Source organism: Numenius arquata, chromosome 37, assembly GCF_964106895.1.
Source record: "Numenius arquata chromosome 37, bNumArq3.hap1.1, whole genome shotgun sequence".
Classification (NCBI taxonomy): domain Eukaryota; kingdom Metazoa; phylum Chordata; class Aves; order Charadriiformes; family Scolopacidae; genus Numenius; species Numenius arquata.
The window spans coordinates 143,325-158,456 of record NC_133612.1 but is presented as its reverse complement, the minus strand read 5'-3'; the positions used below and the strand labels follow the sequence as shown (position 1 = coordinate 158,456).

General features: G+C 50.5%; 1 protein-coding gene and 1 pseudogene across 1 annotated transcript; one reads left to right on the top strand and one right to left on the bottom strand.

The window, feature by feature from the left end:
- Positions 1-4,157: 4,157 nt before the first annotated feature.
- On the bottom strand, positions 4,158-5,093 carry LOC141476515 (olfactory receptor 14C36-like; annotated as a pseudogene).
- Positions 5,094-9,828: 4,735 nt separating this feature from the next.
- Positions 9,829-11,094, top strand: LOC141476508 (uncharacterized). The gene is made up of 2 exons (XM_074165201.1): positions 9,829-9,904; positions 10,130-11,094. The coding sequence occupies exons 1-2, from the start codon at positions 9,829-9,831 to the stop codon at positions 11,092-11,094; spliced, it is 1,041 nt and encodes a 346-aa protein (XP_074021302.1).
- The last annotated feature ends 4,038 nt before the right edge of the window (positions 11,095-15,132 follow it).

The following is a 15,132-nucleotide window of genomic DNA, read 5'->3' as shown; positions in this document are numbered from 1 at the left end:
AGGTCCTGAGGGAGCTGGCGGACGAAGTTGCTAAGCCACTTTCCATCATATTTGAGAAATCATGGCAATCTGGCAAAGTTCCTGCTGACTGGAAAAAGGGGAACATAAGGAGCTTCAGTCCAAGTGCACCTTGAGAAACTCGGGGATTTGGCCAACAGAAACCTCAGAAGTTGTCAAAGAGATGGGACCTTCTCCTTCTGATCTTCTGACCTCCTACATTAGGGAGCAAAACAACTCTGTAACATCAAGGCAGTCTTGGACCTCAAGTGGATGAGGAGCAACCTCAAGGAGAAGGGCCTGGGCATTACGAGGGATGTCATACAGGACAGTGGTGCTAAACATGAATGTGGACATGTGCACATTGGGCTGCACTGGGAGGAGCGTGGCCACCCCGGGCAAGGGGAGATATCACCCCCCGGACTTAGCACTGGCGTGGCCACATCTGGGATAGTGTGTCCTCATGTGGGGCTCCCTGTTCTGGAGGAGTGGGGAGGAACTGGAGCGGGCCCATAGGAGTTCTGGTCTGCCAAGATGGGGTTAGGGACCATGTGTGGAAAGGCCCAGAGGTGGGGACCTCATTGGCTTGGTGAAGTGGCAGCTCAGGGAAAAATAACAGTAGCTTGACAAAGCTTGATGGTTACTTTCAGAGCTGATTGCCAGTTTTTTGGTCGAGAGGAAGAGCACGACAAAGGAAAACCATGAGAAAGTGCAGTTTTGGATGTCCATATGGACGTGAGGAGTCAGAAATGTCAGTGGAAGGAGGGTGGTGCTTTGGGGCAACAGGTCGCTCCGAGGGAGGCTGGGTTACACGATGATTTTGCATTTGAAGGAACAGCCAGTGAGGACGGAGAGATGTCAGTAAAGGTATGGACATGCGGGGTGAGAACAAGGTGGGGAAGTGTGTTGGATATCTACAGCCTGCAGGGACGGAGGCAGAGGTGTGGGACAGTGTAGGACGGAGCCTCTGGTGGAGATGGCCAAGGGCACCGGCACGGCTGAAAGGCCCCGACAGAACTGAGGTCTTTGTCCCCTTGGCTATGGCTGACGTCTCTGCCACCAGGGCTTATGAGGAGACACATTGTCCTCGTGACACTGAGGCCGTGTTGCCTCCTTGCACCCCCTGGGGAGGCCGGGAGGTGTCGTACTGTTGTCCTTCACTTGGCATCACACCCCCCACATCCCATGAAGAGCCCTGAGGCGTGTGTGATGGACGGGATCTCTCTTCTGAGGGGCTGGGGTCAGGGCTTGGTATTTGGCTTCATCAAACACACCAGGGCTTTTCTCAGATCAGAGCCACCGGCACTTTGCCTTTGCCTGCCTCTCATCGCGGCCTCCAATCTTCTGCTCTAACGAGTCCGTGGGGAGGCTCTCTTGGTAATGGCCCTCCGTGGGGCTCATTAATACTCCAAGAAACTTCAGCGTTTCCTTCTGGCTCCTTGAGCAGTTTGTACAATCTCCTCTCAGCATTGCAGGTCCACAGACTCAGCACAAAAACCACCGTGGGGCTCATCACAAGGCAGAGAGACCTCATGGGCCTTGTCTCTTCCCGTATTTACTTCAGGTCTTCAAGACTTCTAGAGCTAATTGGAGAGCTTTCAGGACAGTAGTTAAAGAGGAAGAGTTCAACCAGCACTTAATGAACAAGGAGTTTTGCATTTTAAAAGGCTTTTTAAAATTATTTTATTTTTCAGCTTACTGAAGGAGTGACGGCAGCATTCTCCAATTGGTAGTGATCCAGAGGGTCACCTAAGCAGTCCCCTGAGGCCAGACACTCTATGGGCATCCTTGCTCCTCACCTCCCCAGCCCCACCGTTCCTCTGATGGCCCCCTGGGCCTTGCAGCACTTGTCCTTACATCAGGCTTCTCCACTGAAGTCTGCAGCTGGATGTTACAGCTCCTTGCACCAATTCCCAGCCGCTTCCCTCAGAGAACTGCCCGCACATAGGCACAGGAGGACTTCTCCTCATGGCCTAAAAGCAACAGCTACACATGATGCAATTCAATAAGCTTTAAAACACTCTCCTCTACTACATGCCAAGTCCAAGCTGCATCTAATGAGGTCCACCTTCCACAAGGGATATCCGTACAAGAACTGGTTTAGGGAGGGAGCTGGGAAAGGAAAGATATAAATCATAATTGAGGAGTTGCCTCAAGAGTTCATTAGACTTCCCAGAGGGGCAGCAAGTTTCTAACTCCCTGAAGCTCAACGCAGACCCCAGATAGTTTGGAGGTAGCGGAATGCTGAAAGAGCAAGGGGAGGGGGAAATCTGGAGAGCCCTGGGAAGGGCGTGCGTCCAGCTACTCTGCTGAGAAGATGCCCTTAGACATGGTCACTTGATCAGGAGAGGTGGGAACACCTGAAAGGTGAGGGAGAACAAACACACAGTGCATTAGACCGAGCAGTGGCCATGCACGTAGAGGGGAAGAATCACTTCTTCTCCTACCATTAATGCACAGCCTGGAAATTCCCATTGTGGCAGCATGGGAAAACACTGTCATTTTATTAAAAGTACTCAATTAATTGTTTCGACTGATGAATATGAGCTTATATTTAAAAAGAAAAGTTCAGAAGAAGTCGTTTGCCTTTCCAGGCAGACCTCAGTCGCCTGACCATAAACATCCAGCGCCTCTTTTGGAGGCCCCAATGTACCTGAGGTGTTTGCCTGGGACTGGCAGGCATCACAGAGGGCCTGTGGGAGACCAGAGCCCCTCGGGAGCTGCAGGTGGAGGCTGGGCAGTGGGTGTCCTCACCATGAACACCCTCAGGCCCCTGAGCTGGTGGTGCTGCTTGGCAGAGCGAGCAGGCTGTGGTGCTCACAAGCCATGGGGAGACAGCCCCAGGCACATCCCTTCTGAGCATCCACCATCTCCAGGGGCAGCGGTCACCCACATGTGAAAGCTCAGCCCAGGCCTTCCCCAACACATTGCCCCATGTCCTCCTGCTCTGAGCCCGTGCAGAACACAAGCACAGCAGCACGGCCTTGTAGGGGCAACCTCTTCAGCCTGTTCTTGACTTCAGCTTTGGAAGAAGAGTCCAGCCTCCAGACACTTGCCCTGAGGAAATGCCCTTTTATTACAGAATCACAGAATCTTCTTGGTTGAAAAGGACCTTTGAGATCATCGAGTCCAACCACAAAAGAAAAGAAAACAAAAAAACCCCACCAAAACCAAAACAAAACCAAAATCCAATGCAAACCAACAATCTCAGGCACTAGAGCATGCCCTGAAGTGCCACGTCTACACGTTTCTTGAATACCTCCAGGGATGGCGACTCCACCACCTCCCTGGGCAGGCTGTTCCAGTGCCTGACCACTCCCTCAGTAAAGTAATTCTTCCTAAAATCTAATCTAAACCTCCCCTGCCCCAACTTCAGACCATTTCCTCTGGTCCTGTCATTATTCACTTGGGAGAAGAGGCCAACACCCACCTCTCTACACCCTCCTTTCAGGTAGCTGTAGAGGGCAATGAGGTCTCCCCTCAGCCTCCTCTTCTCCAAACTAAACATGCCCAGTTCCCTCAGCCTCTCCTCCTATGACTTGTTCTCTAGACCCCTCACCAGCTTGGTGGCTCTCCTCTGGACACGCTCCAGCAGCTCAATGTCCTTCCTGTAGTGAGGGGCCCAGAACTGAACACAGCACTCGAGGTGAGGCCTCAACAGGGCCGAGTACAGAGGCACCATCACTGCCCTGCTCCTGCTGGCCACGCTATTCCTGATACAGGCCAGGATGCCGTTGGCCTTCTTGGCCACCTGGGCACACTGCTGGCTCATGTTAAGCCGGGTGTCCACCAACACCCCCAGGTCCTTTTCTGCCGGGCAGCTTTCCAGCCACTCTGCCCCAAGCCTGTAGCGTTGCCTGGGGTTGTTGTGACCGAAATGCAGGACCCGGCACTTGGCCTTATTAAATCTCATCTCATTGGCCTTGGCCCATCGATCCAACCTGTCCAGATTGGGAGAAGCGACACAGGAGACCAGCTGTACCATCATGCCAGAGACATGTTCAAAGGCCTCGGGGTCAGACAGACTGGGTTCATGTCTCTGGAGAAGTGGAGCGGTTGCAGACGTTCCTGGCCAGACATGATGATCACAAACCAAATGCCCGAAGCAGAGGAGGTTCCTGAGATGAACTGGAAATCACTTGAGAAGAGAGAGGGGCAGGTCATTGCTGCTGAAAGACAAGTGATTGAATCAGCTTCTTCAGTGTGTCTTTCAGCTCCTGGTTCCTCATGCTATAGATGATGGGGTTCAAGGCTGGGGGCACCACCGAGTACAGAACAGTCATCACCAGATCCAGCGATTAGAAAGAGGTGGAGGGGGGCTTCAGGTAAGTGAACATGCCAGTGCTGACAAACAGGGAGACCACGGCCAGGTGAGGGAGGCACATGGAAAAGGCTTTGTGGCGTCCCTGCTCAGAGGGGAACCTCAACACGGCCCTGAAGATCTGCACATAGGACACCACAAGGAAAACAAAACACCCCAAACCAAGAGAGACATTAACCACAAGAAGCCAGACTTCCCTGAGAGAGGAGTTGGAGCAGGAGAGCTTGAGGATCTGGGGGATTTCACAGAAGAACTGGTTTATGGCATTGCCTTGGCAGAGTGGTAGTGAAAATGTATTGGCTGTGTGCAGGAGAGCATGGAGAAGCCCACTGCCCCAGGCGGCTGCTGCCATGTTGGCACAAGCTCTGCTGCCCAGGAGGATCCTGTAGTGCAGGGGGTTGCAGATGGCAAGGTAGCGGTCATAGGCCATGACAGTGAGAAGAGAAAACTCTGCTGACATCAAGAAGGCAAACAGAAACACTTGGGCAACACATTCATAGTAAGAAATATCCCTGGTGTCCCAGAGGGAATTGGCCATGGATTGAGGGACAGTGGTGGAGATAGACCCGATATCAAGCACAGAAAGGTTAAAGAGGAAGAAGTACATGGGGGTGTGGAGGCGGTGGTCACAGGCTATGGCCGTGATAATGAGGATGTTGCCCAGGAGGGCAGCCAGGTAGATGGCCAGGAAGAGCCAGAAGTGCAAGAGCTGCAGCTCCCGTGTGTCTGCGAATGCCAGGAGGAGGAACTCAGTGATGGAGCTGCTGTTGGACATCTGCTGCCTCAGGGCATGGGGACCAGTCAAAGGAGGAATGGGGACCTGTCAAAGGAGGAAAAGGACACTGAGAAGTTAAAGCAGACCTCCTTGAGGAAATCTCTATGCATTAGTCCATGATCCTCTGCTCTGTCTCTTGTTCCCATGCAAACACATATTACCTCTGTACGTGCTTGTGTCTCTGGCTGGAGCTCTGGGCCATGCAGGCTGAAGGTGTTTCTAGGATTGGTGGCCTCTGCCCATCAGCTCCAGAGGAGTCAGCCTGTCTCTGCATCATAGGGTACAATGGAAAGGGTGTGAAATCAACAACTTGAGTCAGGCATAATGCACTTGTAATGCAGAAGGGCTCTTCAGCATCTTCCAGCAGGACAACGCCAGAGAGACTGTTGGGTGTCCTAAAACAGTTGTGAGCAGAGCCAGCCCATTCCCTGGCCCCAAGCACTGCATTGCCCAGAGCCCGACTGGCTAGGGTGGGCTGGGGCACTTTGCTCCCATGGACACATCTGTTGGGCACGACCCAATGTTTTGGTATGTGAGCTGCAGTTGAAACCCTCCTCACCAGAAAGTTTGAGGGCAAGAAAAAGGGCAGCACAGACAGGAGAGGAAACACAGAGAAATGTCCCAATGCTCCTGCTGAGGGAGACAGAACAGGGGAGAGAGAAGGGTACTGGGGGGTTTAAACTCATCACGCTGATGGTGTGACACAACCTGAGAACCCACGGCAGAAACTCTGCTGAGTGGGAGAGTAGACCAGGGAGGTGCTCCAGGGAAGGCGTCTGCACTGCAGGGGATGGCAGGGAGACGCCAGAGTGCCCCATCCCAAAACATTTCCAGTAGCAGCTCTCTGTCACTGCCTGCTCATGTCTCTGCTGCCTGGAGATGTCCCTGCCAGGAGCTGTTTCTCTGTCCCCACTTCTGTGCCCTGTCATCACTTCCATACCCCATTCCACTGGCTGTGTGCTCAGCTCTGCCCTGCAGACACCTCCTGGCAGCATTGTCTAAGGATGGCTTGGTGGTTGGAGGTCCTAAAGGACAGTTCAGATAAAATCTTAGGGTGATGTTGGTGCTGGCTGCAGGTTGAAGGGGAGTGAAGGGCTGGATTATTGATTTCTCAGGGCCAGGCTCTAGGAGTCTCAGTGTGTTGTACAAACCTGGCAACTCCATTGCCATCTCTCTGCCTCCCCACCACAAACTGCAGAAACTGCTTTTGCTTCAGGTAAGTTACTCCTTGACCTTCACCTTGCAACATCATCCAGGAAATGTCCTGAAGGTGACGTGGAGCTGTGAGCAGCCCTGACCCATGCAGCATTCTCTCGACAGCAGAAGGACCCTGCCCTGCTGGGGGTCTCTCCTCCCACCCACAGCTTCTCCCCACAGCACTGTGGGGAGCTCCCGGGCAGGCTGAGACCTGACCCTGGCAGGCGGCAGAGTCCCTGCCGCGGCACACAGCCTCCGGGGGTGCAGGGACACCACTGAAGGACAGCCCTGGGCACCCTGGCTGTACACCTGGCTTCACACCTTGCTCCCCTCCCTGGAAGAAGGGAGCTGTGGTGCCCTGTCCCTCTGAGGGTGCAGCAGGGAAGTCCTGCTCTGCAACATGTCCTTCTCCCCATGAAAGAAACCCTGAGAGCCATCCTGCCAGACCGTATGTGCTCTGGGATGTGCCAGCTCTAGGAGACCCCTCCAGGAAACTCATGTTCGTTGTCCTGCAGCCAGAGACTTACTGTGTTAAGGGCTGTGAAGATTTCTTCTCCAGTGAGCTCTCAGCATCCTCCCATTCCACACTGCCTATATGATCTCTCTTGCTTCTCTCCCCTCCAATCAGTGCCTGCAAAATGTGCTGCACTTTGCAGAGGAGCAGCTCCTGGGCAGAGCAGTCTCTCTGCAGTGCTGCCCACTTGCCATGAGCTCCCTCCACCCCGAGAGCCCAGCCCAGCTCAGCAGCAGAGCAACAGCCCAAGGCACCACTTTTGCTGTCCCCTCTGGGCACCCTCAAGGTGTCCATGGGGCTCCAGAGCTGCCAGAGCCTGAAAGGCAGCAGGATCATCCCTGGGGGGATAAATACCACTAATGGCCCCTCTCTAAACAGTGGAGAGGGACAGATTCCCGTAGCAAAAACTGTATTACCAGAGTGTGGTTGTCTGAGCGAAGTGGTTCAGCTGAGGCAGTGGAGGCATCTCATCCCCAGCTGGAAGAAGCAGGATTCAGCTACCCTCATGCACCCCACACAGCCACAGGAGCTGGGATTCCTCTTACTTCAGTTCAGGGCTGCACAAACACGTTGCCTGAAGGTGAGCCCCTGCTCTGAGCCCCTCGTCTTTGTTCTGTGGACACTCAGTTGCTCACCCACACTCTTGGGGATGACTGAGGGGTCGGGGGTGGGCCAAAATGTGTGCAACTCTTTGCAAGCTCTGATGGAAAATCTGATGGAAAATACCCACATCCTTCCCGAGCACCAGCTGAGGTCCAGAGGGGGAAGAGGGATGTCCTTGGCCATCCTAAATGACACCAGAACTGCATGTTTAGGGCACCTGAATGCACCTTGTCACATATATCTATGGAACATTCAGAGCTCCTCAGCTGACCAAACAAAGGAGTGCTCCAGAATGAGGCCCAGGTCTCTCTCTCAGCTCCATCCAGTGTGTTCACTAGAGCACCAGTCACTGCAAAGCATAGATATGTCCAGATCCCTGAACTGAGGAGACTTTATTTCATTCTGGGCTCTCATTTTAATGGCTGACAAAGGCCACTAGTGCTGTGCGAGGTGCTTGGGGCAGCCACCACCATCTGTTGCCCCGGCTGAGGTGCTGAAGCCCAAACATGCACAGCCAGAAGGAGCTGGAGCACACCAAGAAGGAGGTGTAGCAAAGAGAGGTGGAGCTGGAGCCTCACAATGCTGGGACAAATTTGGATGAAATGAGAGGTGGCCGGAGAGTTTGCTCACCTGGGGTGCTGCAGTAGAGGGATACCAGGTCTGCAGGAGAGCGTGGCAGGGAAGATGAGTACAGGGGGTGGCCTCTGAGTCGAGGGGCATCTCAGATGGATGGAGCCTCTCTATGGGATGGGTGTCATGGTTTAAGCCCAGCCGGCAACTAAGCCCCACACAGCTGCACACTCCTCCTCCCCCCCTCCCTCTAGTGAGGAAGGGTAAAAGTGTGAAAACTCTTGGGTTGAGATAAAGACACTTGAGCAGGTGAAGTGAAAGCCGCATGTGGAAATGAAGCAAAATAAGGAATTCCTTCACTCCTTCCCATCTGCAGGCAGGTGTTCAGCCCATCTCCAGGAAAGCAGGGCTCCATCACACATAACTGTGACTTGGGAAGGCAAATGCCATCCCTCTGAATGTCTCCCCCTTCCTTCTTCTTCCCCCAGCTTTATATTGCCCTGAGATGGTATGGAATATCCCCTTGGTCAGTGGGGGTCAGCTGTCCCAGCTGTGTCCCCTCCCAACTTCTTGTGCAACCCCAGCCGACTCCCTGTGTGGTGGTGTGCTCTCCCTGTTCCCCCCCACCCCGAATTAGAAAAGTCACCTTAGATTCAGAATTGTATCGATTGGGAGAATGGCTACATCAAAATTTAGGCCACGCAGGGGAAGAAGCACTTTGCCGCACAGAGTAAAGGCTGGCCTATAAACAGGAAAGCTTGTGAAACTATTCTTACAGCGTGTTCTCAGTGTAGACTGAGATTGCAGACAGATCATCCTGCTAAAGAACCACCTTTACATATCAATGAAGGGAAAACTTTATGGTCTCCATGGCAAATTGATTATATTGGACCATTCAAATCCTCTGCACGATACCGATACATCCTCACAGGAGTGGAGGTAGTCTCCAGCTTGCTTGTGGTCAAAAAGTGTCGGAGAGCCGATGGAAAAAATACAGTGCAAGGACTATTACGGTGGTTCTCAAACCTACCTACTCCTGATCTTATCCAAAGTGATAATGGCTCACATTTTTCTTGTAAGGAAGTACAAGATTGGGCAAAACAACAGAGAATTAAATGGGTATTCCACACTCCATACTACCCTCAATCAAATGGGATGGTAGAAAGAGCTAGTGGCTTATTGAAAAAGAATCTCAAACCATATGAGGCTCAATGGGATAAGAGACTTTCTGAAGTGTCCCATCAACTAAATAATCAATATGGGCCCACTGGAAGCCCTATAAGCTGAGCATTCTTTGTAAAAACTGAGCTCAGTGCTCCATCCACTGATGAAAGAGGATACCTGACAACATTACAGCCTGTGATGGTTAATTTACCAGCCATAGGTATTGTGCCTATGACTTTAGTTAAACCTCGTGGCCCACGTGCCTGGGAAGCTACCGATAGCAGTGGTACAAAACACAGAATTAGCGCTCGATGGATTTTTCCTTCTTTTTAACGGGGTAACCTGTTCGAACTCTCCCCACTGAAACAAGCCTTTGTTTTTTTCCTCTTACAGCACTACAGGATGTCAAATGGAAATGCTGTGTTCGTGTTAATACTCCAAACCTCAACAATGCTGCTCCTAACCTGTGGTCAGCGAACTCCAGAATGGCCACGGTCTCAAGCTCATGTTAAGTATACTGGGAGTATGGGAATACACTCTAGTAAGGGAAATTTAAATCTTTCCACTGTAGTCATGCACGGAGACAAAGTATACTCAGAAAATGAATGGAGCTGGGATACAGACGGAGCTGATAGAGTTCTCCGACTTCAGGGAACGGCAGAGAAAAGAATTCAAATAGGGTGCCGGATGGTCGATGGGTCTATCCATGAGCAAGCATCTCAGATTTCAGTGTACAACACAATATTGAACACAACAATCAAAGGTACAAAACATTGCGCCTCTGAAAAACTGGACTGTTGGCACAATTTTACCTTAGTACAACCTGGTTTTGTAGTCTGTCTCTGGGCTCACCATAGTGTGGGACTACCATTCAAATTCAAAATTGACATCACCAAGCCTCATACAACACCCACACCAATTGTAAAGAATGAGGAAACTCTATCCCCACAAATTTCCAAAACTGGACCATATGTGATCAAAAATACAGGCCAACAACGAGTGTTATTCAATCCATCATGGTCTCTTAAACGAGTAGAATTACTAATACAAATTAACATCCCTACCATCAAACCAGCCTGTTCATCATTCTGGAGTACATCCTGTGCAGGATGGTTAGCATGGTTACATGGACGAACACTCAGGTCTCCAAGACGATCAAAGAGGGGTGCGACCGGTGTCATAGGGACAGGACTAGGAGACTTAAATAGTAAAGACACTGAAGTACTTGCAAATAAACCGAGCACAATAACAAATGATTTAAACAAATTGGAACACCCAATGCGATCTTCTCTGTTAGCACTGAGAACTAACCAATGGCTCTTATCTGATGTATTGCCTCAGTGGGAAAGAATTAATAAGAGGGATCACCAATTGATTGTGGACACACTTGATGCAGCCCAAACCAATGTTTCTGTAGCTCTTAGTTGTATCCAAGCTCAGCTGTGGATGCAATCCACGGTAGCAGCAATTATACAGGAGGGTGCAGAAGGTACCTTACCCACTGAAATTCGAAAGATAATCTGGGACAATGCAGGTGAATTTGGAAGGAAATTCCAATCCTGGTGGCATTTAGTCAATTTTACTTATGACTCCATCAACAGTAAAGCTACAGCTTTTGTCCTAACAATACATGATGCTTCAGTATACACCATATACCCAATCATTGCACTAGGATTAAATCACAATGGAACTATAGTCTATCCATTAGAACATAGAGTATGGGCCCAATGGAATGGGAACAAACGGCAGACCATTGATGTTAATGTAAGTGTTGTACGGGAACAACAAAGATTTATTTGTGAGAGTAACACCATCAAAGCCCAAGACATTTGTCTTGATACTGAACAGAATGTTTGTCATTTTGAAATACATCTCAAAGAAAACCCTGAAACTGTACTTCTACTGAAACTTCTACAACACGATGACCTGTGTCAGCTGCTAAAACGGATCTGAAACAATGGACACAAAACTCTAATCACTGTTCAGCATGATACAGAAGAGATACACCGTGTCTTCAAAAGAATGAGGAAGGATGGAGAACACCATTGGTGGGAAATTCTTCTTGGATGGTCACCAACAGCAATGGGACTGTTTAATCGTATGCTTCACCCAGTTCTAATGTTGTTGATTCCAATTTTAATATGTTTGTTGCTTATAGTTATGCTGTATATAAAAATCTGGTACTTGACCAAACAAATAACCCAACTTCAACCACCCAAAACATACAAATTAGCAAATAACAAATAGCAGTGCTTTACTGACTACTTACTGTGAGTCTCTGAGCACAAACAACCATCAATACACTATTTATGGCACAGAGGCAAGAGGTGACCACACCACCACTCTGTGAAGGTAAGATGAATTGACTATAGGCACGGAGCAGAGTGTGGCGGTGTGCTCTCCCTGTTTCCTCATCCCCACCCCCGGCTCCTGCTCCTGCTCCTGCTCGGGCTTTGGCCATCATGGCCATCACAACATCAGTTGCGATAGCTTGCCCCTGGACTTTGGGGGATGGCTGGCAACACAGCCAAAACACTGTCTGAGTGGGGACCTAGAAATTTTGTTCCCATGACAGTATGACTATAGGTCAATTATCTTACTCTATAAATAGTGGACAGCCCCAGAGCCCTTGGAGCTCTCCTGCATGGCAGGATCTCCCCTTTTGTGAGGACGCTCACTTAAGGTTCTGCTCCTTGGGGTTGAGAGATTCCTTGCCGCGACAGATTCTCGGTAAGTGACTAATAGCATGTTAAACTGAAATCTTAGCTAAGTAATATAGAGGGTTGATTGCGCATATATAATGCTTTAGACATAAACCGTTGACCAAGTCTGGGACAAGGATTGGATCCAGCTGCACCCAGACTCCTCTCTGAGAAGTTTAGAAAGCAAGGGGGTCCTTTCTGAACCTCGTGACTCAACGGGAGGGTCTCCCTGACAGCTTCTCTGACCCTGTCCTCTCTGCAGGAAATAATAGAGTGTGCCTTGACATCAAATCTCATAAAACACTCTCACATTTACTGCTGGTTTTATTGCACTTACTACTGATTTTGTTAAATCACTGTTTCGCCTTAATAAATATTTCACTACTTCACTCTAACTAGTGAAGTTGATCACTCCACCCATGACACCTTGGTGGGGTGTGGTGAGAAGCAGGAAAGGCCTTGAGTCTGTCTAAGCACGACTCAGCAATAACTAAAACATCCCTGTAGTATCAGCTCTGTTTTCTGCACAAGTCCAAATCATAGCCCCGTACCAGTTACTGCGAAGAAAATTACCTGTATCCCAGCCAAAACCAGCACAACGAGCAGTTTCTCCCTGTGAGCCTTGCCCATTGGCTTCATCCACTGCCAAGACTTTGTATCTGTTGCTGGTTGGTACATACAAGGAAACGGGGGGACGTGACACGCTGTCGCCATGCGTCACCAGAGACCATAGTGCCTCCTTCTCCAAGGTGCTGTCTGTTTGCTCTTGACGCTCCTTTTCTGTCTCTTGACACTCCAGTCCTTGGAGGTCAGTGCCACAGGCCCTAATATTTCTTCCTGCAATGCCTCCGTCTGATCCATTTTAGACGTGCACTTTGGGATGGGGAATCATGCCTGCTGTTGACTGATCAACAGGTGTCAAGAGGAAGAGGCCAGTCTTTTTCTAGTGGTGCCCTGTGTCAGGACAAGAGGAAATGGGCACAAACTTGTACATAAGAAGTTCCATCTAAACAAGAGGAGGAACTTCTTCACTTTGACGGTGGCAGAGCACTGGAACAGGCTGCCCAGAGAGGTGGTGGAGTCTCTGTCTTTGGAGACGTTCAAAACCCACCTGGACATATTCGTGTGCAACCTGGTCTAGGAGGACCTGCTTTGGCAAGGGGGTTGGACTAGATGATCTCCAGAGGTCCCTTCCAACCCCATATCATTCTGGGATTCTGTGATTCTGTGATCATATTGGTTGCACTGAAAAGATGCTCGGTGGGACTGATGGAGATTCACATTTCCACTTCACAAGTCTTTAGGCAGATTAAGACTTGTCTTATGCAAACTATAGAGGCACCCCAACAATTACAGTCTGGAGCTCCACCAGGTGTGCTTCCCAGGGAATAGGACAGCAGGGAGGAAGAAAGGGATGGCTTGGCATCTACCCTGGGACTTGGGAAACTAAAGAATGCTGTCCTCTTCCCCACCACTGCTTTCCTCCATGAGACGTTTAAGAAAACTCTACCAGCCAGGTATGAATTCACAGTAGCGTCAGGGAACTCATGTCTAATTGCAGCCAGTGCAGTGGTGCTAGTTCAAATCTGGAGCTTCCTTTGGAGCCCAAGGTGTTTCCTCCAGTCAGACTATCTGCACCCCGACCTGATCCTGACTACTGTGTGAAACAAGTGTCCTGGCCCCCAGGCAGGATGGGGAAAAGCTTGAACTTGAAAAGTCCCTCATCCTCCACCATGCACCATGATGAAGTGTTTGGCTCTTCCTGCTACAAAGATGCAGGCATTCAAAAGCCACAGGCTGGTGGAAGGTGCCCCTGAAGCTTCCCCTTCCAAAGGCTGAGCAAGCCCAGCTCCCTCAGCCCTTTCTCAGAAGGCAAGTGCTCCAGCCCCACACCATCTTGTTGACCCTATGCTGAACTCACTCCACTTTCCTGGTCTCTCTCACTTTTATGGAGGACCACAAATCTGGACGCAGTACCCAGATGTAGTCGAAGGCGTCCTGAGTAGAAGAGAATCAACAAATCCCTAATGTGCTGGTTATGATTCTCTTCATCCAGCCCACCATGGTGATCTTCATCACTGCTGACTTGTGTTTTGTCTAATGGCCCTCAGGAGCTCTGGAACCTTTATTCAGAGTTGCTCCTGTTGGCCCATGCCTTCAAGCATACCGAGGAAACTCTGGATGACAGCCTTGGCCTTGTGTGTCAACCAGTCCCTCCAACCGGATGTCATCAGCAGCTCTGTCTTTGGGCCTTCTTGAGGATGCAACCAACATTTGCTTTCCACCAATGATCAGGTGGTTCCCTTCATCTCCACGACCATTCCAGGATGATACAGAATGGCCCGATGGTGGCATTGGCTTGTCTTCTCAGCACTCTTGGATGTAGGCCCCACTACTGGATGTAGACCAGTACCATGGTCTCTTCATGGAATCATAGAATCATAGAGTCATAGAATCATAGAATGGTTTGGGAGTGAACAAATGAGTGGGTGCTTAGTGGCTGGCGAGGGTCAATCCACCAAACCCCTGAAATGTCACCAGGTGGTTTTGTGTGAGCCACTGACTCCCTCCATCCATCTCCACTGACTTTAGTGAGAGCTTAGGCAAAGTGCTCCCATACAGACACCTATCTTCTGCCCACCTGAACTGAGGGACAGGAAATCCCACTTCCTTCAGGTTTGTGGCATGAACTGGAGGGAGATGAATCACGTGAGAGCCTGTAAGCCAAGTTAGACCTCTGCATTGACTCATTTGCATCATGGCCCTACATGGGGAAAACAAACTCCTCCCCTCACTGCCTAATATTTGGGAAGGAATAGGGGTTTTCAGAGGGAGCACTTGTCACCTCTCTTAGTCAACCAAGCTCTGAAAGGACACATCACACTGGTGGGAATCCACCGCTCTCCTCACAGATGACAGAGATGATGTTGCTTCAGTCTCCTTCCAAGAAGGTTCCCCAGGAGGAGCCCTGCTGCTTTGCCAGTGCTGGAGACCAGGGAGCATCTCGAAGGAGACTGTGGGGCAGAGAAAGGCACACCTTCAGCTGCACTTGTGCTCCTGGGATGCACAAGCTCCTGGGACTGAGCGAGCTCATGGCAACGGACGCACAGCCCCTGCAGAGAGACAGATCAGTCCAGGAGCAGCTCCTCTGCAAAGAGCAGCAGGGCTAAGGGCACTGCCTGCAGGTGACAAGATGGGATGGACAACAGGGAGAGAAAGAAAAGGCAGCCTGGAGTGGGAGGACAGAGGGAGGGCTCACAGTGGGGGAGACCTTCCCAGTCCTTGATGC

What these genes read in the sequence shown, in the direction of transcription:
- LOC141476508 (XM_074165201.1), top strand. Translation starts at nt 9,829, where the DNA reads ATGGTCGATGGGTCTATCCATGAGCAAGCATCTCAGATTTCAGTGTAC. An exon ending in ATTGAACACAACAATCAAAG is followed by an intron (nt 9,905 to 10,129) that starts GTACAAAACATT and finishes TCAAAAATACAG; the next exon opens with GCCAACAACGAGTGTTATTC.